This window comes from Lolium rigidum, chromosome 6 (genome assembly GCF_022539505.1).
Source record: "Lolium rigidum isolate FL_2022 chromosome 6, APGP_CSIRO_Lrig_0.1, whole genome shotgun sequence".
NCBI classification, from domain to species: domain Eukaryota; kingdom Viridiplantae; phylum Streptophyta; class Magnoliopsida; order Poales; family Poaceae; genus Lolium; species Lolium rigidum.
The window spans coordinates 286,716,524-286,742,779 of NC_061513.1; the positions used below are offsets into that span (position 1 = coordinate 286,716,524).

The 26,256-nt window shown below is 54.0% G+C and overlaps 1 protein-coding gene across 1 annotated transcript in view; it reads left to right on the forward strand.

Moving 5' to 3' along the window:
* Positions 1 to 15,036, forward strand: part of LOC124664307 (cycloartenol synthase-like) — a 43,081-nt gene extending 28,045 nt beyond the window's left edge. The window contains exons 8-18 of the mRNA XM_047201855.1: positions 6,231 to 6,344; positions 9,654 to 9,776; positions 9,897 to 10,019; positions 10,537 to 10,635; positions 10,761 to 10,817; positions 10,912 to 10,958; positions 11,040 to 11,183; positions 11,318 to 11,495; positions 14,364 to 14,444; positions 14,571 to 14,654; positions 14,866 to 15,036. Of these exons, the coding sequence (XP_047057811.1) occupies positions 6,231 to 6,344; positions 9,654 to 9,776; positions 9,897 to 10,019; positions 10,537 to 10,635; positions 10,761 to 10,817; positions 10,912 to 10,958; positions 11,040 to 11,183; positions 11,318 to 11,495; positions 14,364 to 14,444; positions 14,571 to 14,654; positions 14,866 to 15,036 (1,221 nt within the window). The remainder of the gene's footprint in view (positions 1 to 6,230; positions 6,345 to 9,653; positions 9,777 to 9,896; positions 10,020 to 10,536; positions 10,636 to 10,760; positions 10,818 to 10,911; positions 10,959 to 11,039; positions 11,184 to 11,317; positions 11,496 to 14,363; positions 14,445 to 14,570; positions 14,655 to 14,865) is intronic.
* The last annotated feature ends 11,220 nt before the right edge of the window (positions 15,037 to 26,256 follow it).

Sequence of the window (26,256 nt, forward strand, 5' to 3'; positions counted from 1 at the left end):
TTGTCTTAGATCTTGCAGTACTCGTCAAAGAAGTTCTAGAAGAGGCAAGCATGAGCTTAAGCCTCATAATTTCCTACTCAGTGGGAGAGGCCGTTGAAGGAGGAGCACGTCTACCAGTATAGGTGGTAGGCACACCGTGGCGCAAGTCCAATATCTTGGTGAAGCAATCAGGTATCCTGGCTTCTGACAATATCTGCACAATATACAAGATGAGACGGTTGCTACCACGAGAAAAACAACCTCTGCTTATAGGCGGTATGTGTAGGAGCCGTGAGGGAGCACTGCGGCGAGAGGGCCCTGGTGCGGCAGTTGGCAAGGCAGGAGCTCGAGAGACAAGAACAGAGGGTACCGCAATGCAAACCAACACCACACAGACGAGTCTCCTCAGCCCGAAACTCAGACAACACCTCTGAAATAGGAACACAGCAAACAACATATTGAGCACATCGGGGCGAAAACTCTGAGCGAGGCCAAGACAGGAACTCATAGATCTCCTGAAACTCCAAGTGTAATAGTCCATCAACACGGACAAGAACCACAAACAACACTATGGAATGAGTGGAGGTGATGCTATATAGCAGAGCTCTATGTATATAACTAATCAATAGTGGAGTCACCCTGCTAAAGAGCATACTTCTGACGAACCATAGACAAATAGAGAGAATATCTAGAGTGTTGATAGACTACATCTCGGAGACATACGTGAGGCCCACTAACTTATAAGCAAATTGAGGCTGAACATTCTTATGGAGAACTGCGGCACCCTTAGAATCCTCATCACACCACTGATTGCAAGAAGCTAAACCATCACGGTAAGCACCAAGAGGAGCTGAGTAGTCAAGTACCCGCTGATCATAAGCATCATTAGTAGCCTGAGAAGCATCAACCATAGTGGAACTTTTTTTTTTGAGAAAACTCACATTTAGGGCATCTCCAGCGAGCCGACGCATTTCGGACGTCCGAAATGTCCGTTTGCGTCGGCCCGCGGACGCGTTGTGGCCCAGAGCGACCGTTTGCGTCGGGGGTAGCTCCAGCGGTGCGGACGCATATTTTATCCCGGGACAGCGTCAAGGTCGCTAATGGCGTTTTACGTCCCGCCGAGGACTGCCGCCAGCGATTAACTGTTCCCGCACGACGACGATCGTTCCCGCGCGTGCCCAATACATTGGCAAGTTTCGCCGGCGTTTCGCGCGCGCGGGAAACGCCCTGCGCGCCAACGCCGTTTTCCCGCCCCGCCGTGGCTACATATGGTGGACACCGCCGGGTGCGACGGGCACACCTCGAGCTAACCCTACCATCCATCCATGGCGGACCACATGAGTTGGGAGCACGTTGTTCAAATGTGCCGCCAGCTCCACCCGGAGAAGGAGGAGGACGAGGTAGCCGCCGCCGGCGTTGAGGCCCAGCAGCTGGACCTGGAGGTCGCGGAGGCGGAGGCGGAGGTCGCGGAGGCGGAGGCGGCAGAGCGCGCGGTAGGGCGCCTCGCGGCGACCAGGGGGGAGATCGCCAATGCCATGGCCGAGCTCGCCGATGCCAGGGCCGAGCTCGCGGAGGCGCGGGCGGCCATCGCGGCCCCTACGGCCGACGCCGTCATCCACGACATCGCGGACGACGAGCCCCCCGTGCCCAGTCGCTTCGAGTTCGCCGGTGACCAGCGGGTTCTGCTCGCGTCCTTCGAGTCCCTGGCAGGGGACGCCCAGCGCCGCCAGGCTTGGGTGGCGGAGGAGGAAGCCGCCAGCTATGCGACGGCCATGGATAGGGGGTTAATGTGCTCCGACCTGGACTCGCTCCAGCGTAGGGGCCCTTCTCCCGCGCGGGTCGAGCAGGAGAACCGGGTGCTGGAGGTCGCCATCGCCGCCAGGGATGAAACTGTGGCGGCGGCTAGGGACAGGGCCCGCTTCGTCGCCGACGTGGCGGCGATCCTGGCGGCGGTGCAGGCGGAGGAGGACGCGGCGGCGGTCCAGGCGGCGGCGGAGGAGGAGGCCCGGGCGGCGGCGGTCCAGGCGGCGGCAGAGGAGGAGGAGGCCCGGGCGGCCCTGTGGGACAGCTCCCTGGCCGAGGCCCTCGAACGCCGCAGGCGGCAGGACGAGATTTCCGTTCGCCGGCGTGAGTGCAAGAAGCGCTCCCGCTTCGACGACGGCGGCGGCCCATCCGGCGGCCAGTAGTAGGGCGCGCGACTGCGAGTAACCGAGGCCGGTGTAGGCCGCGCGACGGCGAGTAGGTACGGACGTTGTAGTTTTAGGTTAACTCGACTAACCATCTCTGTAAAGATGGTCCTATTGGCCAATCAATAGTAATGGAAAAATCTTTTGCTTACCTAATCACTGCCGACTGGGCCCGGATGGACCCAACGCGGACATTTTCCGCGACCGCCGAGCGTCCGCGGAGACGCAAACCTGGCGCATATTTGGGTCTCCGCGGACGGCCCGGTCACTTTGCGTCGTCCCGCTGGAACAGGCCCAGACGCATTTCCGGTCACGGCGGACGAAAACGGTCGCTCAGCGTCCGTTTGCGTCGCGCCGCTGGAGATGCCCTTAGCAAAATATACGGCACCAGATCGGGGCGCCGAGGCCGACCAAATAGGCGCACGGCCGACTGAGGATCGATCCGCCATGGATCGGGGCCAGGGCTGGCCGAAAAGACCATGGCCTGCGAGGATGGTCAGCGGCCGCCCGTATCGGGGCTGGCCGCCCCCGGCGACAGTCTGCCAAATCGGGAATGGCGGCGGCCTGACAAGGTACGGCGGCGGGCCGAATCCGGATGGAACAAGGCAGTGGCTGGCCGAGTCGGCACAGGATGGAGGACGGATGTGGAGTTGAGGTGGTGGCCGGCCGAAATGGAGGGGGTTGCGGCAGAATGATCTCGCAAACACAGCGGGAGCGAGCAGCTCTGATCTGGTACGGACAACTTAGATCCAAATCCAAAACTTGCGGTCAATCGCCGACAAAGGAGAAGTAGCACACGCCAGTAAAGGGAAGAGCAACGGTTGGCAACGGTGGTGGAGAAAATGCACGGAGTTGCACCATATCTGAGAGACCCTAGCCAGAGCTGCCAGGCTTTGATATCATATTGGAAATAAGCAACTATCATTTACATGGGACGAAGGCTAATACATGTATACATGGGACAATATGCAGGAACCCCCCTAGACACTGGAGATATATAGAAAAAGGGTGTATGTATATCTCACAGATATGTCAAACAATTTTTACTTGAACCATTTGTTAACCTTAATATTACAGGACTTCTCCTTTTTGATAAGGGGTGGCCCGATCTCTCAGTAAGTAACGGTGGTGATGATGATTACGGGATGAACACAACGGAGATACACGGATGATAAAGTGGATGATAACTTGTATGACGCAACGAGATCTCTCGATTGGTTCCTGTCGCCAATGCAACAGCTCTCAACTCTGCAAGATATTCGCAACTTCACACACTTCGCACATAGCCGCCGATCACGAAGCGGTAAGTTGCAACCGTCTAAATCCAAATGGAACAGCAGATCACACAAGACTTTTCAGGGTTTACACCAAATCAATGCAATATGGTGTAAAAATTCAACAGAGTTGCAAAGCAATCAACTATGAACTAGGGTTTATCTTAAACATGGTCTAAACCTAATTTGAGGGCGTCCTGAGCACTTATATAGGGGTTCAGGACGACCAGGGTTCGAGAAAATACAAGAATAACCGACCCAGATCGGGATCTGGTCGAGACAGAGTCGGACACGACCGGCTCAGGAGACGGTCGACCGGGCCTGGGACCGGGTCAGGCCGTTTGAAACCGGGCCTGGCGCCGGGTGGTGACCGGGCTACGGTTCCGGGCATACTGGATAGTGCCCGGTTGGCACCGGCTGGGGATCCGGTCGGTGTCGGGCTGGGTCGGTCGGGCGCCCGGTTGGACCGGGCCTGGGACCGGGCGCGCCGGCGTGGCGGCCGGTCTGACCGGGCCTGGTGCCGGCCTGGACTTCTTCTTCTCCCCTCGCGCATGCCTCCCTCTCCTCCCTCGCTCTTTGCTGGTGTGTAGTTGACACACGTCTGTTGGGAACCCCAAGAGGAAGGTGTGATGCGTACAGCAGCAAGTTTTCCCTCAGTATGAAACCAAGGTTATCGAACCAGTAGGAGATGAAGGCCTCGTGAAGGTTGTTGGCGGAGGAGTGTAGTGCGGCGCAACACCAGGGATTCCGGCGCCAATGTGGAACCTGCACAACACAATCAAAATACTTTGCCCCAACTTAACAGTGAGGTTGTCAATCTCACCGGCTTGCTGTAAACAAAGGATTAAACGTATGGTGTGGAAAATGATATTTGTTTGCGAAGAACAACAAAGAAGAGAGTTTGCAGTAGATTGTATTTCAGATGTAAAAGAATGGACCGGGGTCCACAGTTTACTAGTGGTGTCTCTCCAATAAGAAATAGCATGTTGGGTGAACAAATTACAGTTGGGCAACTGACAAATAAAGAGGGCATAACAATGCACATACATACCATGATGACTAATATGAGATTTAATCAGGGCATTACGACAAAGTACATAGACCGCTATCCAGCATGCATCTATGCCTAAAAAGTCCACTTTCAGGTTAGCATCCGCACCCCTTCCAGTATTAAGTTGCAAACAACAGATAATTGCATTAAGTATGGTGTGTAATGTAATCAACACAAATATCCTTAGACAAAGCATTGATGTTTTATCCCTAGTGGCAACAACACATCCACAACCTTAGGGGTTGCTGTCACTCCCCCAGATTCAATGAAGGCATGAACTCACTATCGAGCATAAATACTCCCTCTTGGAGTCACAAGTATCAACTTGGCCAGAGTCTCTACTAGCAACAGAGAGCATGCAAGAACATAAACAACACATATATGATAGATCAATAATCAACTTGACATTGTATTCCATATTCATCGGATCCCAACAAACACAACATGTAGCATTACAGATAGACGATCTTGATCATGATAGGCAGCTCACAAGATCTAACATGATAGCACAAGAGGAGAAGACAACCATTTAGCTACTGCTATGGACCCATAGTCCAAGGATGAACTACTCACACATCAGTCCGCAGGCGATCATGGTGATGTAGAGTCCTCCGGCAAATGATTCCCCTTTCCGGCAGGGTGCCGGAGGCGATCTCCAGAATCCCCCGAGATGGGATTGGCGGCGGCGGCGTCTCTGGAACTTTTCTCGTATCGTGGCTCTCGGTAATAGGGTTTTCGCGACGGAGAGTTTAAGTAGGCGGAAGGGCAGAGTCGGGGGGCTCACGAGGGGCCCACACACTAGGGCGGCGCGGGCCCCTCCTTGGCCGCGCCGCCTTGGTGTGTCGCCACCTCGTGGCCCCACTTCGTATCCTCTTCGGTCTTCTGGAAGCTCCGTGGAAAAATAAGACCCTGGGCGTTTGTTTCGTCCAATTCCGAGAATATTTCCTGTGTAGGATTTCTGAAACCAAAAACAGCACAAAACAGGAACTGACGCTTCGGCATCTCGTTAATAGGTTAGTGCCGAAAAATGCATATAAATAATGTAAAGTGTGTATAAAACATGTGAGTATTGTCATAAAAGTAGCATGGAACATAAGAAATTATATATACATTTGAGACGTATCACGCTTCCATGGGATGTCATCATGTCCAGCTTCATGACCTGCTCCATGTCCAGCTTCACGTCTAGCTTCTTGTCCAGCTGCTCCTCTCCTCCTCGTGCGATGCTTGCTCCCTCTTCATACCTGATCATACATAAGTAATAGGACTTAGGAAGTATAAAGTTCTCATCGATCAAAGTATCATTTAGGAACAAGTTCACATGTTGTTTGAGTAGCTTCGCACGAGCTCCTGTCATTGGTCCAATCCTGACTTCATTGGACTTGAACTTCACATCAGCATCGTCTTCATCTTGTAATGATGGAGATATTAGTGTAGTAGAGATGTCCTCATCACTTTTTCTTTTCCTTCCTTGTACAGAGACTCGTCTTTGACAAACCAGACGCCTTTTCTTTTTACGAGCTAATTTTCTTATGCACGTTCAGGAATTTTGCTGATTGATTGCTTCATCCATACGTTGTTGATTTAGGAGACAAAGTATCCTCATATTCTGACCATGTGTTCTTTCTTTTTTGTAGCTTGTGGACTTGTATTTCAGAATTTTATACCTTAATAGCTAGATCAGCTTAATGTTTTCCCACGCTGCAGTATCTCATCTGGTGTTGATTTTTTTATACGCAGGCATTGAATATGCTTGCTTGCTGGATTGATAATCCAAAGTCAGAAGCTTTTAAGCTGCATATTCCACGAGTCTATGATTACTTGTGGCTTGCTGAAGATGGCATGAAGATGCAGGTGACTTTTTGGTCTATTCTTTAATCCACTATATTTGCTCTTAGACTAGTCAAGTATCATGCACATGATACTAGTTTTTATGATACTACCCCATAATGCATAGTATCATAAGATAGTATCATAGTTTTTAATGTTTTGTAGAATCTCAATGCAAATTTGTGTACATGATGTGTTTTCCATTAAGTTTTCTAGTTTTGCGTGCTATGATACGGTATCATATTATGATACCACTCACATCTGTCACCTCATTAATTGGCGAGCCACATCAGATTTTTGCCAAAATGGCATGGATGATACTACTTATAATACTCCCATTGTGTCTAGTCTTAGCCGAGGCCATTGGTACACTTATTTGCATGCTCTGTTTAACTCATATAAACAAATAGAAATCCATATTAATATAATTGGTACATTACTGATAGTTTGGAAAAACCACAGAAAAGGCCCCCATGTCGCTCCCTTCCCTGGGCGACACGGGCGGCGAAGGAAATCTGGCTAGCCACCACCACAAGCTCAGCCACCTCCTCCTCTGCCGCCATCGATGAGCTCCGCCGGGCAAAGCCCGCGCGGAGCCGGTAGCGGCAGGACCCGTTTCTCCTTCGGCTGGGAGGGGCTGCTCGCGGGATCGGGGAGCCCGTGGCGGCGGGATGTGTTGCGAGCTTCCATGGCGGCTGGGGCGGGAGGTGGCGCTGGGGACGCTGATGATGGACGGGGCAATGTGGCGGCTCAGGCGCTGTGGCTGGCGGCGGCGATGCGATCCCGATCTGGGCTCGGCTTGTGCCAGGGGGTCGTGGAGGATGCGGTTGCTGGGCGGCTGGCCTTGCTGCTTGGCGGCCGGAATTGGGGAAGACGGACGCTGGCCGTGCGTCTGGCGGAGAGGCGGCAGCGGTCTCGACCAAGTCCATGGGCGTGCTAGCAGGGGTGGGCGCGAGGAGAGCCGCTGCCATGCAGAGGTGCAGGGGCAGGCGTGTGGAGGCCTATGCGGGGAGGAGATGCAGGGGTGGATGCCCTCCTCCTTCAGCTGGCATGCTCCAGAGGCTGGCGAGGATGCCGGCGTGGTGGCCCCGAAGCAGCGGTTGCGGCTTCGGGCACGGCCTAGCAGGGCATTTTCCGTGGCGTGAGGTGCAGCGGTGGATGGTCTTGCGGTGGAGATCGGTGGTCGACGACATGGTCTTGCTGCCTTCCAGTGGCTCCCCATGCTTCGCGTTCGGGTCGAACTCCGGGTGAAAGACTTGCACCGACTCTGGTCTGTGCCGACGACGGCGGCGCCTTCGGGCGTTGTATCCCTTCTTGTTGGCGTCGTTGTGGAGTTCCGATCCCGACCGACGCGAGTGGCTTCAAGTTCTCCGGGTGAAAACCTAAGCTCCTTCGGGAGCGGGCGACGGTGACGGATGCGTCATTACCTTGTTGGAGGCGTCGCCTTGGAGCTCTTGGCCTTTGCGGTGCGACGGGTTCTCGGAGGTGGGGTGCATGGCTATGTACGTGGTCGAGGGCAGCGGACACCGGGGCAGCGGCCCTGGACGGTGGTGGCTCTTCGAGGTGGCGGCCTCGATCTCCTTTGCGGCAGTGGCCCTATGGGGCGGGGTCGTGGCACCACTTGGTATTGGGTGGCGTTTCTGGGGCTGCGTGGGCGGCAAGGTCATCGACCCGGCTGGTTCGTCTTGAGGCTATGCGAAGGTCGTCCTGGTTGCTACGTCGGGGCGGCGGCCCCGAAGGCAAGGTGCTTGGGTGGCGACTTGGAGAGCTGTGTGGACAGCGAGTTTGTCGACCCGGCTGGTTCGTCTTCGGATAATGCGAAGGTCGTTCTGGATGGTACGTCGGGCCGGCGGCCCCGGAGCTAGAGGTGTGTTTGTTGCGTTGGTGCCTGTGTTGTGTGGATGACGGGGCTCCTCGCTTGTGCGGTTTTTTGTCTTGGTTTTCCTTGTAAACAGGGCAATGTATGGCTTTCGGACCCGGTTTTTCTTATAAACTGGGTCATTCTGTGCATAGTAATTGGACGGCAGATTCGACTGACTTTTCCTCAAAAAAATTAATGGGTACATTACTCCAGCCGTTTAAGTTGACAGTTCACTCGACAGCGTCAATTTATCAATTCAGTTCAGGTACAATATATTTAGTTAAAATTATATTGCTCTAATATATGTTTTGAAAATTATATAGCTCTAGTCTAATCTTGAGAGATACTAAGGGCGTGTTTAGTAGACTGGGGGAGCTCAGATTTTCCCTCCTCAACCCACCTTTTGTTAAGAGGTGTTGTTTGTTAGGTCGGCTCGGCCCAACTCGCCACTGCTCAGCTCATACGAAAAACGGGCGAGAGCCCTGCCCGAGAACGAAGCTCAAATCGAGCTTCGCTACTCATCCGGGGCGAGCTCATCCCGCAAAACACTATTCTACCGATCCCGCAGATCCCGCGAGACCCCCAGACCTCCACCCGACGTCTCATTTCCCCTCCTCCTCCTCTCACGTCTCCTCTCCCGACCCTCCTCCTTCTCCCCTGAGAAAATCCCAGGTCGCCTCCTGCCACGGCCGCCCGCCTCGGTGCCTCCAGCCACGGCCGCCCGCCGCCTCCAGCCACCGCCGCGAGGGCGGATGACCCAACGCCACGGACGAGCGAGGGACAGCATCACCAGGGGCCGCCGGCGAGCCCAGCTGCACCATGGACGAGCCAAGCCAGGGGCGAGCTCCGCCACGCCATGGACGAGACAAGCCAGGGGCGAGCTCCGCCACGCCACGAACGAGGGCAAGCTCCGCCAGGGGCCGCCAGCTCCTCGACGCCCGCCTGCCTCCTCCTCTTCGCACGAACGAGGGCGAGCTCCGCCACGCCACAGACGGCTCGTCGCGCCACCACGGGCGCCGCTAAGGCCAGCTCCAAGCCCTGAAACGGCCGCCAGGGACGCGCCGACTCTATGGCCGCCAGAGACGCGCCGCCATGGCCGGATTCTCCACGCCACGGCCGCCAGATACGCGCCGCCATGGCCGGATTTCTCCACGATGCGGTCGTTGGATGAACCAAGGACTCGATTGCTTTTTATTTTTCTCTTTAGGGACCTATTTGTAAATTTCTTGGCTCAACTTCATCTCTCCTCATACGAGCCACCAAACAACTTCTTGGTTCAGCGTGGGTGAACACACCCAACCCACCAAACACATGAAAAAATCTGAGAGCAGCTTGTATGAGGTGAGCAAATCTCAGCTGAGAAACACAATCTGAGGGGGACCGATCTACCAAACACACCCTAAGAGTACGTGGACTTATTTATTCGTGCTTTGCTAATGCAATCTTAAGAAATTCTTATTCTGCCATTGTAGGGTAATGATGGTAGCCAGCTCTGGGACACAGTTTTGACAGTCAAAGCTATATTGTCTACTGGCCTTATACAAGAGTTTGGTCATACTCTGAAATTAGCTCACAACTACATAAAAAGTACACAGGTAAGTGCTTAATACTCTCTTTTTTCGAAAAGGGGCATCGCCCAGCCTCTGCATCAATGTACTTAATACTCTGACGAGATTAAGTATCATTTGATTCTGACATATCGTCTTTTCTGGAAGATTCGTGAGAACTGCCATGGAGATTTGAGCTCCTGGTATCGCCATATATCTAAAGGTGGATGGACCTTTTCTACTGCTGATCAAGCTTGGGCTACATCAGATTGTACCGCAGAAGGATTAATGGTAGCACCTCCGTTCCTAAAAAAGATTTCTCCGTACCATGAATGCAGTATTAAGACTTTTAACTTGTTAATTAATGAAAATAATAGCTTTGTTAGTTGATGGTCTCCAAAACATTTTATTCTTTATAGAACCTTTATCCGAATCTCAAAGCAAAATGAACTATGACGGAAACACCCACACCCATGTGTGTAGATACAAAAGTATTTCTAAACTTTTAATAACTTATCTATTGAAAAATGGGAGGTTGGAACCGTGTATCGAAAGTCTAAACGAGTAAGAAATGATATTCTGACATGGAAGCAGTATATAATAAGGTCGTCAATACTTTGTATTAGCATAATTGATAGATGTATTCTTCAAAAGTTGTAGATTGCTCTGGTTCCAGGATCAGAGTAGGAACTCCTTTATATACTATTGTGTCAGATTAACTATATTCTGCCGTGCTGTCAGGCGTTCACTTGAACTCTGGATGCATGTTCGGATTGTTGAAATTTTCCCTCTCTCTTTTCTACATCAGACCTCACTGTTGTTGTCAAAGATTTCTCATGAAATTGTGGGCGAAGCACTTGAAGAGAGGAGACTTTATGATGCTGTCAATTGTTTGCTTTCTTGGATGGTATTTATAATCAGTTTTTATAGTTATCAATCACTATCTTTCGGGTCTATGTTCTTATGAATCTATTTATGTTTTTAATACTTCCCAAATAAGCGTATGATAATATTGTTTCTTGTTTTTTAAAGAATGAGAGTGGTTCATTTGGAGCTTATGAACTCGTAAGGTCTTATTCCTGGCTAGAGGTGAGTACTAAATTTCTTTCGAGTGGGTGGGCCGCTGTTCTTAGGTATTCATGTTTGCATACTATGCCTTCTAATATATGCTTTCTTTGTTTAGCTTCTCAATACTTCTGAGACCTTTGAAGACATAATGAGTGATTATCCGTAAGATGAATAACCAATTATATTACTTTACTGCTTTGTCATGTCAAAGAGAACTGAAAATGTTCGCTCATCGATTGGCAGTTCTGTCGAATGCACTTCGGCAGTGATCCAAGCCCTGGCAATGTGGAGAATGCACTACCCGGATCATCGAAGAGAAGAGATAGATAACTGTATCCATAAAGCTTGCAACTTCATTGAGAGTCTCCAGACAAGTGATGGTTCATGGTTGGTATTGAAATTCCATTAAAGAAGAGACTATATGCGCATTGTGATACAACTTTGTATGCTTTAGCTTTGGTGTTTCCACTCGAAGTACAAGACACTCCTTCTATCATTGATTAAACGTTCTCTTGGAACAGGTACGGCAACTGGGCTATTTGTTTCACCGAGGGGACATGGTTTGCAGTAAAAGCATTAGTTATTGGAGGGAGGACATACAGGAACTCTCTTGCAATCAGGAAGGCGTGCCAATTTTTGTTGTCAAAAGAGCTTCGTTCTGGAGGTTGGGGAGAAAGCTATTTGTCGTGCAAAGATAAGGTAGATATATACTATTTGTTTGTGGCTTATGCTTCGGAACACCCTCTCAAAGTTAAACACAACAAGTACTTAGATCGCCTGCATCTCTTCGTAACTAGGGTTATACTCCCTGTAGAATTCCGTATGGCTCAATTAGATATGGACGTATCCCCTTTTCGGAAAAATAAAGATATGCACATATCCGTATATGTAACCAATCAGTGCATGAGCAAATCTACTAGAACCCGTATTTTTCAGCCCATAAACTCGCAAGTAAGGGGCATGCTAAACACAACTCCGGAGCTCGCGCGCGGCGGAGCCGATTGCCGCGCGCTAAATGATATGTAAACATCAAAGAGTTTCGACAACAAAAGCGACTTGTTCACAAATTTGACAGCATAGTTCGCAAATAAAACGATCCAAAAATATGTGCAAAACATGTTTTTACACACTCATCAACCAACACGATATAGAAGGAAGCTCAAGCAAGGTCGACGTCACCGGTTGCACCTGCACCGACGCCGCCAGTCGTCGTAGCCGAAGAACCATCTCCTCCGCCTCCACCTCCACCTCCAATCGCCATACCCGAATCAGTAGCACGGGTTTGCCTCCTTCTCGAAATGATCTCAAGCATTCTCATATGCCACCATTCCTTAGTGAAATCATCCATGGTGGAAGGATCCATCATCATCATCATCATCCTATTCTCCTCGGCAACGACATCATTCAATGCCTTCTTCTCCTCAAGTGCTAGCTTTCTCTCTTCCAACTCACGAATTGATTTTCACCTTGGTTGCTTCATCTCATTCTTCTTGTCGGTCATGATAGCCTTGACTTCCAAAGTCTTGAGCGTCATGCTTTCTTCTGACTTCACGAACTCGTCGATCTTGGAAGCCAAGTTTGTTGCATTGGCTTCAAGCTTAATCCTCTCTTTTGCCTTCTCGTTCCCTTTTGGCTTCCCCTTCTTCCTACCTTCTTCTTCATTACTTTCAACATCCAAAAGAAGCAAATGCTCCCTTATTTGGTGGTGCCTCTTGGTCCCTCAATTTTCACTCCTCCATATGCTCTAGTAGCTTTCAACAATGTTGTAGGGTGAATGATATTTTCTTGGAGGCTGCCATCGCTCTATACCTCTCCATGAAAATCCTTTCCTACAATCGCATCCGAAAATGCAACATTAATATGCAATGCACATATTAACACAATCACAAAACCTCCAATATGCAATGAAATTACATAGTCATCGATAGAGACACCACTTGGAGGTGCATTGCGGACTTGCTCCATTGCTCCACTCCATCGGCTAAGGGCATCTCCAGCGGGCCGACGCATTTCCGATGTCCGAAATGTCCGTTTGCGTCGGTCGGCCCGCGGACGCGATGTGGCCCAGGGCGACCGTTTGCGTCTGGGGTATCTCCAGCGGTGCGGATGCATTTTTTAACCGGGGACAGCGTCAAGCTTGCTAATGGCGTTTTACGTCCCGTCGAGGACTGCCGCCGGCGATTAACTGTTCCCGCGAGAGTCCTCTTGCACAGCCTAATCACCAGGTGTCTCCATCATGGGCCGCCTTCATTGCTATGCGCCGGGAGATTCGAGACTCCACAATGCATCAGCAGCTGCAAGATGATCTGGTGGAGCACATATGGACGCTCCGAGGCAACGCCAACGCCGACGCCAACTAGTCTGTCATAATTTGTTTCAAAAATTGTGAAATTGTGTGCTTCATTTGTTTCAGCACTTGTTAAACATTGTACTGATTATCGCCGAATTTGTTTCAGCAATTTTCGGACTCTTGCTCGCCGAACTTGTTAAATTTTATGTCGAATTTGTTTGAAATATGTCAAATGGTCGAGGTTGGGGGTTTCCTCCCGGGGGGACGGCTGGAACTTCGGCGCTCCCCAGGGAGCACCAACGAGTGGGGATGCTCTTAGCTATGGTGTTGGCCTGCCCTGTCCAATCCGTCGGCGTTGCCGCGTGTTGGCTAGGTCATGGGCTCGAGCTCGTGGGATGCCAGGGCGGCGGCCCCGGAAGGCGGACTGCACGGTTGGCTCTACGGCGGGCAACGTTGCGGTGGTGGTGGTCCCACTCTTCGGTCATGGGGATGTCGTGGAGCGGACGATGGGTGTTCCTGGGATTGGAGGCGCTTCGGCTTTGGTAGCTCCCAGATCTTGTTTCGGAAACCTACCTCGGTGGCGGTGGGCGGCTAAGTTCTCTGGGCGTGGTGTGAGGATGCTTCCGGGCAAAAGCTCAGCGCCTCGGCGCCAGCGACGACGAGGCCTGCGGCTGTCGCAACCCTCTTGGGGGCGTCGTTGTGGGTATCCTCCCTGCGTGATGGCTCCGGGTGAAAACCTAGACCTTGCGATGTCGCCGCAAGTTTTTGGTTTTCGTGTTCTTTTTTGTTTATTCTTGATCTGCTTTGTAAGAGGTTCTCCTCACCACCTTGTATCTGTTCGGCCGTTGCGGCTTTATTTATAAAGCGGGACAAAAGCCTATTCGCGGAGGTTAGGACCTTCGGCGACTGGGTTGTACCTGTGAACCCTTTTGAACGGACCATTTACAATAGCTAGGCCAGGAACAACTTTCCACGAGGCGCCACCGCTTCAGAAAACAATTTCCAAATTCATGATATATCAGGTGGTGGCTGTGATATATGTAAACTTATATTGCCCCCTGGCTTTTTGTTTTAAGGGGCCTTGTTTAACAAGGTTGAAGTATTAGGAGTAAAAACTAGAGTTGGAGATGATTTTATGAAATTAAAACTGCATTTGATATACATGAAATCAGCGTTTCCCATTGATGATTTCACTTTAGGCTTTTAACATTTCCTCCCTTAAAACAACTTCATACCATTGCTCATATTGTATTTCTTTTCTATTTTTCCGCAAACAGGTTTACACCGAACTTCAAGGAAAACGCCCCCATGTAGTCAACACTAGTTGGGCCATGATGTCCTTAATTGATGCTGGACAGGTTTTCTCCCCGCTTCCCTCTTTTTCTTTCATGTTTAGTATTATTAATTTAAGTGTGGATTAGTAGTATACAGAAACTTGTATATGACATATATGTAGTCATGCACTTATATTTCCACTGGAACAGGCTGAGAGAGATCCTGAGCCTTTGCACCGGGCAGCTAAGGTTTTGATTAACCTACAGTTAGCTGACGGGGAGTTCCCTCAGCAGGTAATTTAATCATAACCAGTTTTATAGAACTAAGAGTGATGCATACTTGTGTGTAAGTTACCTTAAACAGGCATTGGTATAATCAATGAATCGTCCCCCGGCCAGTTATGATACAGGAATCTCTACTTGCATACATCACTTGGCAATTGCCCATGATTTTCTCTTGTATTTTTCTATGACTATTTTCCTGACGCGCTTTGACATATAACAGGAGATCATTGGAGTCTTTAACAGAAACTGCACGATCAGCTACTCCCAATACAGGAACATTTATCCTATCTGGGCCCTTGGAGAGTACCGGGGGCGTGTCTTGTGCACCGAGTCTCTAAAGAAGAACCTTACTGATGCTGGTGATCTTGAAGGCAAACACGAGAACGATTGATTTTGTATGTCATGTTTTCAGACTTATGCATTTGTTGTCAACCAAGAAATTGAACAATGGGTTAACCATTGACTATGGCTTGTATAACTTTGGATTTGAACTAGTACTCTATGTTGAAGTCATATGACGTTGATCTATTGCTTGTAATGCTTGCAACCTAACTAACTATTTTTCAACATATTCGCTAAACCACAAAAGAAAATTCCACCAATTCAATTGGTTGTCAAAAAAACTTCTAGCAATAGAAGTCTATTGGGAATGGTTTATTCTAACTGACCTTGTTTTTCATCAAAGTCCTGGCCCGGAAAGGCCTTTGCCGACCAACTTTTGTTCACAATACCGATCTGGTCGGCCGTTACCTACTATGTGCCGCACACCCTAGGTTGGAGTGTTGGGCTGGCCTGGTGCCTTTGTTTATATTTTCTATTATTTACTTTTCCTTTTCTATTATTTATTTCCCTTTTTTCTTATTTTAAGATTTTTAAAAATTGAAAATTATAAATATAATTTTTTTTAAATCTGCACTACGGGAAAAACTTTCTTTGCTGTGCAACTATTTGCACGGCAAAGGGCCTTATATGCACGGCAAAGGCTTTGCCGTGCGTTGCCGCACTGCAAAGACCGCACGGTAAAGCAATCGACGGCAAAGGCTTCTTTGCCGTGCGTCTCGCCAATGTTGCACGGCAAAGGTCTTTGCCGTGCGACGCCGCACGGCAAAGGTTGCTTCTTTGCCGTGTGCTAAATATGGTTTATCTAAAAAAAAAGCTCCAAACTGATCGGTCTGGGATTCGAACCTAGGACACAAAGTAGAGAAAGCATGCAACCTTGCCACTGAGCTAATCGTTCATTTGTTGATAACTATACCACGCCACACCTTTTGAGCTGAGAAGAAATCCAGTTTTTATATCTTTGCCGTGCGCTTACACTAGGCAAAGGCTTGCTTTGCCGTGTGTTTGTTAAAAACACTAGGCAAAGACTTGCTTTGCCGTGCGTTTGTTAAAAACACTAGGCAAATGCGTGCACAGCGATGCCTTTTGTCTTTTGCCGTGTGCCAGCGTCTTTGCCGTGTAGCCTATCTTTGCCGTCCGCTATGTTGGTCCTTTGCCGTGCAACTTTCTTTGCCGTGCGCTCTCTTCCGTCGTTGCCATGAATCAAATCTTTGCCGTGCGCTCGTGTCTGTGTTTGCCGTGGCCAAAATCTTTGCCGTGCGTTTTTCTACGTGCGCACGGGAAAGAAATCTTTGCCATGCGGAAACACACGGCAAAGATGCAATGCACGGCAACTGCAGTTTTTTCCGTAGTGCTGATCATTTTTATAAAAATTAGTTTTTAGAAATTTAACTTCTTCTAGATACAGTAGTTTTCAAAATTTGAACAGTTTTCAAATTTTAATATTTTTTTATTTCTGATTGTTTTAACTTTTTAAAAATAAAAAAATCCAGTATGGATATTTTTTATCGAAGCATTTTACAAATTTATACATTTTTTGAATCTAAAAAATAAATAAAAAAGAAAGAAAGAAAGGGATCAAATGAAACAGAAATGATTAAAAAAAAGTAGAAAAATAGAAGAAAAAAACATCAATGCCTACCTGGGCTAGGCCCATACAACCCACAATTTGCTGGGAGGATGACTAGTTTCTAGCCCGTACACGCCAACCTGGTCGCCTATCTTGGTGGGGCTGCCCTTGTCAGCCAACACTGGGAAGATGACTAGTTTCTAGCCCGTAGCTCTATGTTAGGGCATCTCCAGCGGCGCGACGAGCCACCGTTTTCGTCCGCCGTGACCGAAAATGCGTCTGGGGCCTGTTCCAACGGGGCGACGCAAAGTGACCGAACCGTCCGCGGAGACGCAAACCTGGCCCAAATATGCGCCAGGTTTGCGTCTCCGCGGTCGCTTGGAGCGTCCTCCATTTCTTACCCGGTCCCGCATGTCAGGGACAGCGAAATCGACCGCTTCGATTTGCTTCTTGGTCCCCGTCTTTCCTGCCCTAGTGCGACGCCACCACCCCCACCCCTAGCGCCGCCGTACGACCGTAGCGTCGCAGTAGTCGGCGTCGGCTCCGTTCTTGCCACGCGGGAGAGCAGGAGCGTGCTCCGCCGCGTACGTGCCCGGTGTAGGGGGGAAGACCCCGGGTAGGGCAATGGACGTGGAGCAGCCGGCTAGAGGTTGGCCGGCTCGCGGCAAAGGCCGGCTGAGGAGGAGCCTGCTGGAGCCGTGGCCGGGCTGCTCGGAGCCGGGCGGCTCTAGAGTCCTAGTCGGCTCGGCTACGGCCGTCCGTGTCTGTGGCCGGGCCGGCTTCTACAAGCCATATCCGGCCGGGGTTTACACTCTAGACCGACTCGAGGCTGGCGAGTCTTGCATGAGAAGGAAGCCGGGTAGGTGGTCCGGGTTCGCGAGTCCACGCCGACCTCATCTCCCGTAAGCGCGGGGCACGCGTAGAGCAATAGTGCCACGCGGCGGACAGGCCATCATGGCGTACGTCGGTCCGTACCGGCTACAGGGCATGATGGCGACAGGGACGTCTCCTCGCCATGCCGCTGACTCCCGCTGGCGGACAAGACAGGCCACTACGCCTCAACGGCTCCATGACGTCAACGCCTCGGGAAGGAGCGGAAGCCGGAGCCGGCCAAGCCGGCCACTAGACTATAGGGACTTCTTTGTAAAGTGCCAGCGCCTATATAAGCTGCACTACCCCCCTCGTGCGGGGGACGATCGATCATTCTCACTTCATTCTAGACTTAGCGCTACTCGAGGAGAGAGACCTTCGTCTACCTTAGCCTCCCCGAGCAGCCGGATACAGCTCTAGGAGCACCATTGTACTTGTGTGATTACCATATACACTCATAGCAGGAGTAGAGGTGTTACCTCCATCGGAGGGCCTCGAACCTGGGTACGTCGCCGTGTCGCTCGTGCCCATACCCGCATCCGGATACCACCGTGAGACCATCTAGGAACCACCTTCGATTAGCCACCCTATGGCATATGCCGTGACGATACCACGACATTTGGCGCCCACCGTGGGTCCTTCAGCATCCGCGGCCGGTGTCTTCATCCGGACGGGCCTCACCATCACCACCGGCGAGCGGGTCGCTTCAGGCTTGATCTGGAGATTCGGCTCCCTCGACTGCGTCAGCGACAACGCTGGCTGCTTCGCCGATAGGCCCTTCCCTGCCGGCGGCAGCGTCATCTCCTTCGGCGGCCACGACGTCTACGTCACTACCGTCGCACCGCCGCGCTACCCGCGACAGGTGCTGCGCTGTGCAAGCCCTCCTCCCGGAGCCGGCACCAGCAGCGCTCTCGCCGACCCCTGCATCGTGCAAGTCATGGCGACCGGCGACGAGCAGCCCACCAAGTCCGCGCGCGTCCGCGGCCCCAACTTGGAGCGCAACGTCTACGGGCACGCGTCCGCATCAGGCGCGAAGCCGCCACCACCACCATCTCGGCTGGAAGAAGTTCGGGCGAAGCTGAGCACTCCGCTCACGACCGGCACCGACCCCACCACCGTCGAGGCGGACCTGGAGGCACACCGCGTGCTCCTCCTCAAGCAGACCGAGGAGCTGGCTGCTGCCAAGCGCCAGTGGGAAATCACCCAGCGCGAGTACAACCGTGCCCACGGCCTCACTCCAGGCGGCGACAACCCCAGCCGAGCCGGCCAGATCCGCCGCAGAGGCCGCGACCTAGGCGCCGAGATCGACCGCGACGGCGCGGAAGCGCCGGCTCCATCAACGGAGCTGCCCCTCTACAACACCCCCGACAAGAACATGCTCGCCGCGCAAGCCGCCACAGAAGAGCTGCGCGGCCTCGAAGGCGAAGAGTTACGCCGCCAGACCGAACGGGTGACTGAGCTGCTGAAGGCTGCCAACCGGCAGTCGAAAGACCCCAGGTACGCCCAGGATCCCAGAGCTTCTCACGCTCGTGGTGCCGCGAGCAACGCCGGGGACACGGCCGAGTCCACCTCCCCAGCGCCAAGCCGGCGCAACGACTCCCGCGCTACGCACGCGAGCTCAAGCCGGACGAGCCGCCAGCTAGGCGGCAGCAGCAGCCGCAGCCGGCCTCCACCAAGCCGGAACCAGGAGCAAGACTCCGAGCCTCGACGCCAGCATCGGCCGGCTCCAGAAGCCAGCGGCGCTCGCCAGCCGGCACCCTCCCGGCTGGGCCCGCGCATCGAGCCGGCAGACGCCCGAGATCGCCTCGATCGGGTGGTCGAATCCCGCATCGTGGAAGAGGAGGATCCAGCCGGCCCAAAATGCTTCGGGCCCCGCATCGCCAACGAGCCCATGATCGACGGCTTCCAGCTCCCGCGCGACACCCCCAAGTACGACGGCACCGCCAAGCCGGAGGACTGGCTGCTGGACTACTCCACCGCAGTCGGCATCGCCAGGGGCAACAAGCGCCGGGCGGTACGCTACTCCCCCGATGCTTGGTTGGCTCCGCCCGCACCGGCTCAACAACCTGCCGGCCCGGCGGCATCAACGGCTGGCTGGACTTCCGGGAGGCCTTCGTCGGCCAACTTCACCGGCACCTACCGCCGGCCGGGTCGCCCTCGGCAGCTTGAGATGTGCAAGCGGGGCCCGGACGAGACGGATCACACGTACCGACGCGCCGGTGCGAGATGCGCAACTCTTGCGAGGGTGTGCACGAGATCCGGGCCATCAGCTTCTTCATGGGAGGCTGTCGGCCCAACACCATGCTGTGGCACAAGCTGCGCCGCAGCGAACCCAAGACCATGGCGGCCCTGATGGCCATCGCGGACAAGTACGCGCTGGCTGAGGAAGCCGGCAAAGCGCCAGCTGACACATCGCCGGCTCCGCCCAGGCGGGACAACAACAAGCCGGCCGAGCACAAGACGGCCGAAGGCGCCTCTCATGGCAGCCGCCAGGACAACTACCGCGGCAAGCGGCACAGCGACCAGCCGGACCGCCGGTACGGTTCAGCCCACGTGGCAGCCGTGTCGGACCATGCGGCGGCTGGCGGCAGCCGGCGCCAGAAGCAAGACCGGCCCTTGAAGCCGAAGTACACCTTCGAGCAGATGCTCGACTCGCCGTGCAAGTACCACAGCGGCAAGAACCCCTCCAACCACACCACCCACGAATGCCACTTCATGAAGCGGCTGACAAGCGGCGAACCCATCCCGCCTCCACCCCCGCCTCCTCCAGCCGGCGGGCCGGGTGGCCAAGCCGGCGCAGAGAACGCCAACCAAGTGCACCATGGCCGCTACTTGGCCGAGGATGCTACCTACATCATCTTCACCTCCGAGCCCGAGGACAAGACGAGCCAGCAGAGCCGTTCCCTCGAGGTCAACGCGGTCATACAGCCGGTCCCCCAGTACCTAAACTGGTCAGAGCAGGCCATCACTTTTGATCACCGCGACACACCGGTTGTCCTTCCGAAGCCGGGCAGCTACGCCATGGTCCTCGACCCCACCATCGGCACAACCCGCCGCAGCGTGCGCTTCTCGCGCGTCCTCATCGACGGGGGCAGCAGCATCAACATCCTCTACCGGGACACCGCCCGCAAGCTAGGCATCCAAGAAGCCGAGCTGCGTCCCACCCCCACTGTCTTCCATGGCATCGTGCCGGGCCACTGCCGCCAGCCGATTGGCCGGATCACGCTGGAGGTGATGTTCGGGAAGCCGGATCACTTCCGCACCGAAAGGATCGAGTTCGAGGTGGTGGACCTCGTCAGTCCCTACCACGCGCTCCTGGGCAGGCCGGCCCTGACCAAGTTCATGGCGGTGCCCCATTATGGGTACCTAAAGATGAAGCTGCCTGGCCCTAAAGGGGTCATCACCGTAGCCGGCGACTACCGCCGCTCCATGGACTGCGCCACGCGAGCTCCAAGATGGCCCGGACGCTGGTCATCGCCACCGAGAAGCAGCTCATCCACGACACCGTCGCCCGGCTAAGGCCGCGCGGTCGGACATGCCGGCTGTGGGCAACCCGGCTGGGACGACTCACTTCCGGCCGGCCGACAACACCAAGAAGATCCTGCTCGACCCGGCGCAGCCGGACAAGTACGTCACCATCGGTGCCGGCTTGAACAGACAAATAGGAAGGCGAGCTCACCGGCTTCCTCCGTGAGAATCGGGACATCTTCGCATGGTCTCCAAGGGACATGCCGGGTGTGCCGAGGGAGTTGGCTGAGCACCACCTCCACGTCAGGCCTGAAGCCAAGCCGGTGAAGCAGCCCCTCAGGCGCTTCGCCGAAGAAAGAAGGAAGGCCATCGGTGAAGAAATCGCCCGGCTTCTCGCAGCCGGCTTCATCATGGAACTGCTGCACCCGAACTGGTTAGCGAACCCGGTCCTGGTTTTGAAGAAGAACGGCTCCTGGCGCATGTGTATCGACTACATCAGCCTCAACAAGGCGTGCCCGAAGGACCCCTTCCCCCTGCCACGCATAGATCAAGTTATAGACTCGACTGCCGGCTGTGAACTGTTGTCTTTTATAGATGCCTATTCGGGCTACCACCAGATTCCTTTGAATCCGGCTGATCAAATAAAGACTTCGTTCATTACCCCGTATGGGGCTTACTGCTACACGACTATGCCATTCGGCTTGAAAAATGCAGGCGCCACCTACCAAAGGTGCACGCAAAAGTGTTTGCAGGATCAAATCGGCAGAAATGTTCACGCATATGTGGATGATGTCATTGTAAAAACCTTCACCATCTGCGAAGATTCCGGATGAAGCTCAACCCGGCCAAGTGCACGTTCGGCGTGCCAGCCGGCCAACTCCTGGGCTACCTCGTCTCTCAGCGAGGAATCGAAGCCAACCCGGAGAAGATCGGTGCCATTGAGAAGATGGAACTGCCGCGGTGCCTCAAGGACGTCCGGAAGTTCACCGGATGCCCGGCCTCCTTGAGCCGCTTCGTCGGCCGGGCCGGGGAGAAGGCACTGCCCCTGTACCAGTTGCTGTAGAAATCGGACAAATTCGTCTGGTCACCGCAGGCGGATGAAGCCTTCCGTGACTTAAAGCGCGTGCTCTCGACCGCGCCCATCCTCGCATCGCCGGCTTCAATGGAGCCGATGCTGTTATACATCGCTGCCACCAATCGAGTGGTTAGCATTGTCCTGGTGGTGGAGCGCAAGGAGGCCGGCAAAGAAGCCGGCAAGGAGCAGTCGGTCCAGCACTCAGTCTACTACCTCAGCGAAGTGCTGTCCCAGTCGAAGCAAAACTACCCCCACTACCAGAAGGTCACCTACGGCGTGTACATGGCGGCCAAGAAGCTCAAACACTACTTCCAGGAGCACCCCATCAAGGTGGTGGCCACAGCACCCTTGGCGGAAATCATTGGCAGCAAAGACGCCAATGGCCGGGTTGCCAAGTGGGCCACGGAGCTAGCCGCCCACACCATCATCTACGAGCCGCGCACAGCCATCAAGTCGCGGATCCTCGCGGACTTCTTCGTCGGCCGGGCCGAGATGCAATACTGCCGCTGTGCCCGACTCCACGCCTTGGAAGCTGCACTTCGACGGCTCGAAGATGCGAAACGGCTTGGGAGCCGGCATCGTCGTCACCTCCCCCAAGGGAGATCGGCTGGACTACGTCCTGCAGATCCACTTTGCCGCATCCAACAATGTGGCGGAGTATGAAGCGCTCATCCATGGGCTGAAGCTGGCCAAGGAGATAGGCGTGCGTCGCATCCTTTGCTTCGGCGACTCCGACTTGGTTATACGACAAGCATGCGGCGGCCGGGACGCGAAGGACGCCAACATGGCCTCGTACTGCTTCCACATCCAGCAGCTATCCGGCTTCTTCGATGGCTGTGAATTCCATCATGTGCCGCGAGCAAACAACGAGGTGGCTGACGCCCTGTCCAAGATCGGCTCAACCCGGCAAGCTATTCCGCCGGGCGTTGCCCTGGCAGTCCTCAAGAAGCCGTCCATCATACCGTCACCGGACTCGGATTCCATATTCGTGCCGGCTGACCCGGGGGCTTCTCAGCCGAACCCGGGGGCTTCATCGCCCAAGTCGGGGGCTTTTCAGCCGAACCCACCGGCTCCACAGCCGAACCCGGGGGCTTCTCAGTCCAACGCGGGGGCTTATCAGCCAAATTCGGGGGCTTATCAGCCAAACCCGCCGGCTTGACAGCCGAACCCGGCGACCATGCAGTCAAAGCCGGAAGCTCCGAAGATGGAGGCCCTGGTGGTCAGCGTGTTTGAAATAAAATGCGTACCATCATGGGCACAAGAATTCCTCTCCTACCTCACCGATGGTGTGCTGCCCAATGACAGAGTTCAAGCCAGGCAGATTGAGAGAAGGGCCAAGGCCTATACCATCATCAACCACGAGTTGTACAAACGCAGCGTAAGTGGGGTGCTCCAGCGGTGCGTAGAGCCGGCTGAAGGGATTGAACTCCTACGGGAAATCCATCAGGGAGAGTGCGGCCATCACGCCTCCTCTAGAGCCATAGTGGCCAAAGCCTTCCGGCACAGTTTTTACTGGCCGACTGCGCTCAGAGACGCAGAAGAGCTGGTGAAGAAGTGCAACGGCTGTCAGCGCTTCGCCAAGAAAAGGCACTCGCCGGCTTCCGCCTTGAAAACCATCCCCATCACCTGGCCATTCGCCGTGTGGGGCTTGGATATGGTGGGCCCATTCAGAACCGCGCGAGGCGGCATGACACACCTCTTGGTGATGATTGACAAGTTCACCAAGTGGATCGAAGCCAAGCCGATCAAGAAGCTGGACGGCTCCACAGCCGTCACATTCCTCAAGGAAATAATTGTGAGGTACGACTACCCCCACAGCATCATCACCGACAACGGCAGCAACTTCGCCGAAGGCGTCTTCAAGCGTTACTGCGGAGAAATGGGGATCCAAATGGACCTAGCATCCGTGGCGCACCCGGAGTCCAATGGACAAGTGGAGAAGGCCAACGGCTTGATCCTAGCCGGCATCCGGCCCAGGCTGGTGGAGCCGCTCGAACGAGCAGCCGGCTGCTGGATTGAGGAGCTGCCCAGCGTACTGTGGAGCCTGCGCACGACGCCAAACCGCTCAGTCGGCTACACCCCCTTTTTCCTCGTATACGGGGCCGAAGCCGTCCTGCCGACTGATATCGAGCACGACGCGCCAAGGATCAAGCTTTACACAGAAGCTGAAGCCAAATAAGCTCGTGAAGATGGAGTCGACCTAGTCGAAGAAGTCCGGCTGATGGCCGAGTCCAGGTCTACCGTATACCAGCAAAGCCTCCGACGCTATCATAGCCTGAAGGTCCAGTCCTTAGCATTCCGAGAAGGAGACCTAGTGCTCCGGCTGATCCAACGGACAGCCGGACAGCATAAACTGTCATCCCCATGGGAGGGTCCCTTCATCGTGAGCAAGGCGGTAGGCAATGATTCCTACTATCTCATAGATGCCCAAGAGGCTAGAAAGAACAAGCCGGACAAGGCTGACGAGGAGACAAAACGTCCCTGGAATGTCAACTTGCTCCGCCTATTTTATACTTGAGAGCAGGAATGTATGTATCCCTTGTACTTCTTTTGTAAGGTATGAAAAAGCAAGCGCCAAGAGCGCCGATTTCGACAAGTTTTTCGCGTACTCTATTGTTCTCGCCAATTGGCTAACACCCTCTCACGTGGTCGGCTTAGTAACGTGATCCGATTTCCGACAGCCGGCTTCCGACCAGCTACAGACCGCAACCCGCCTGTCCGGCTGGCGGGAGTAAGTGCCTAGGGAGCCGGCACGCGAAAGACGGCTAAGGGAAAGAGTGAAAGCGAATTAATTCTTGCACAACTCTTCATAAAAGTGCCGGATTTCCGAACTCGGCTCGTTCGACTGAAATACTATCGGCCTCGCCCAGCGGCACGCTCTTGATCCGGCGACGGACCGCAAGTCGGACGTACGATCGGCAAGGGCACAACCAAAGAGTGGGGCGGATGGGAAAAAGCGAACAAGTCGGAAGAAAGCAAGCCGGCACAAAAATGATTAAACAAACACATTAAAGTGTGCTCTAATAAAAGGATAATAATATTGTCTTACATATGCACCCGGCATCCCGGGGATTTAACAAATTGTCTTGCAAAAGCGAAAGAAAGACAGGTAAAGCTAAGCACCGGCTGGATCAGGACCAGCCGGGGGAGCATCAGCGGAGCCGGCTGCCGGGTCATCCTCAGGCATGTCCTCTGCGTCATCATCTTCCTCCTCCTCGTCGTCAGACGGCGGATTCGGATCCTCGACGAAGAGACCCTTGTCGACGAAGTCGGCAATGGCGCAGGCACGGGCAAGCCGAGCGGTCTTGTTTTCCGCTGGAAGCGCGTCCTCCACGCCGGCTCGCCGATTCTCCAGCTGTTCGAGGTTGACCTCGTCATACCAGGAGAGGACGAAGGAGAGCGCCATGTCGGCCCCAGCGCGCGCAGCAGACTCCCTCAAGTCGAGGAAGCGGTCAGGCGCCCTCTCTAGCCAGGCGATGAGGTTGGAGAGGTCCTGCGGCAGCGTCTCAGTCGGCCACAGCAGCCGGATCAGCTCCTCCGCCGCCTTCCAGAGCTCCCAGCCAAGCTTCGCGATGGGCCCTACGCGGGCGGCCATGGCCGCCAGGTAGTCGTCCATGGAGAAGTAGTCTCCGCTCTGCTCACCAGTGGCCTGCCGGCATGCATCTCGCGCCTCGCCGACTGCCTTCAGCGCCGCATCCTGCGCCTCAGGGAAGGCCGCTGCAAAGAAGAAGCACGTCAGAAATCTATTGAAGCCGGAAAAAGGCAGAAAAATGCAAATTTTCGAAGTCCTAAAGTAAGCTTCGGCGGCGGCCGGCATGAACCGATCGCCCCCAGCTCGAAGATGGAGATATTGAAAAAATCAAAGTTTCTGCCGCCGGCTGCCAACCTAAGCCGGCAGCCGACGGCCGAAAGCCGGCAAAGGGGAAGGAAAAAGGAAAAAATCCAAGGACTCACCCGCCAAGCCGCGGTCGAGCCGGCTAATCTCATCCACCCACCGCTTGGCGGTGGCCGACGACTCTTCGGACTTGGAGGTCACCTCTTGGCGAAGCGCAAGCCGCTGCTTGTCCACCTCCTCCAGCCGCTTGCTCAGGGCCTCCACCTTCTCCTCCTCAGCCTTTTTGAGGGCGGCAACCTCCTTGAGGTGGTTAGCCTCAAGCAGGCGCAGCCGCGTCAGCTCCCCCTCAGCCACCTTTAGCTTGGCGGCAGCAGCCCGGCCCGTCTCCTCGCTCTCGGCGCATTGGGCGCGGGCGGCCCGAAGATCCGACTCCAGCTGCGGGACCCGGGCGGCC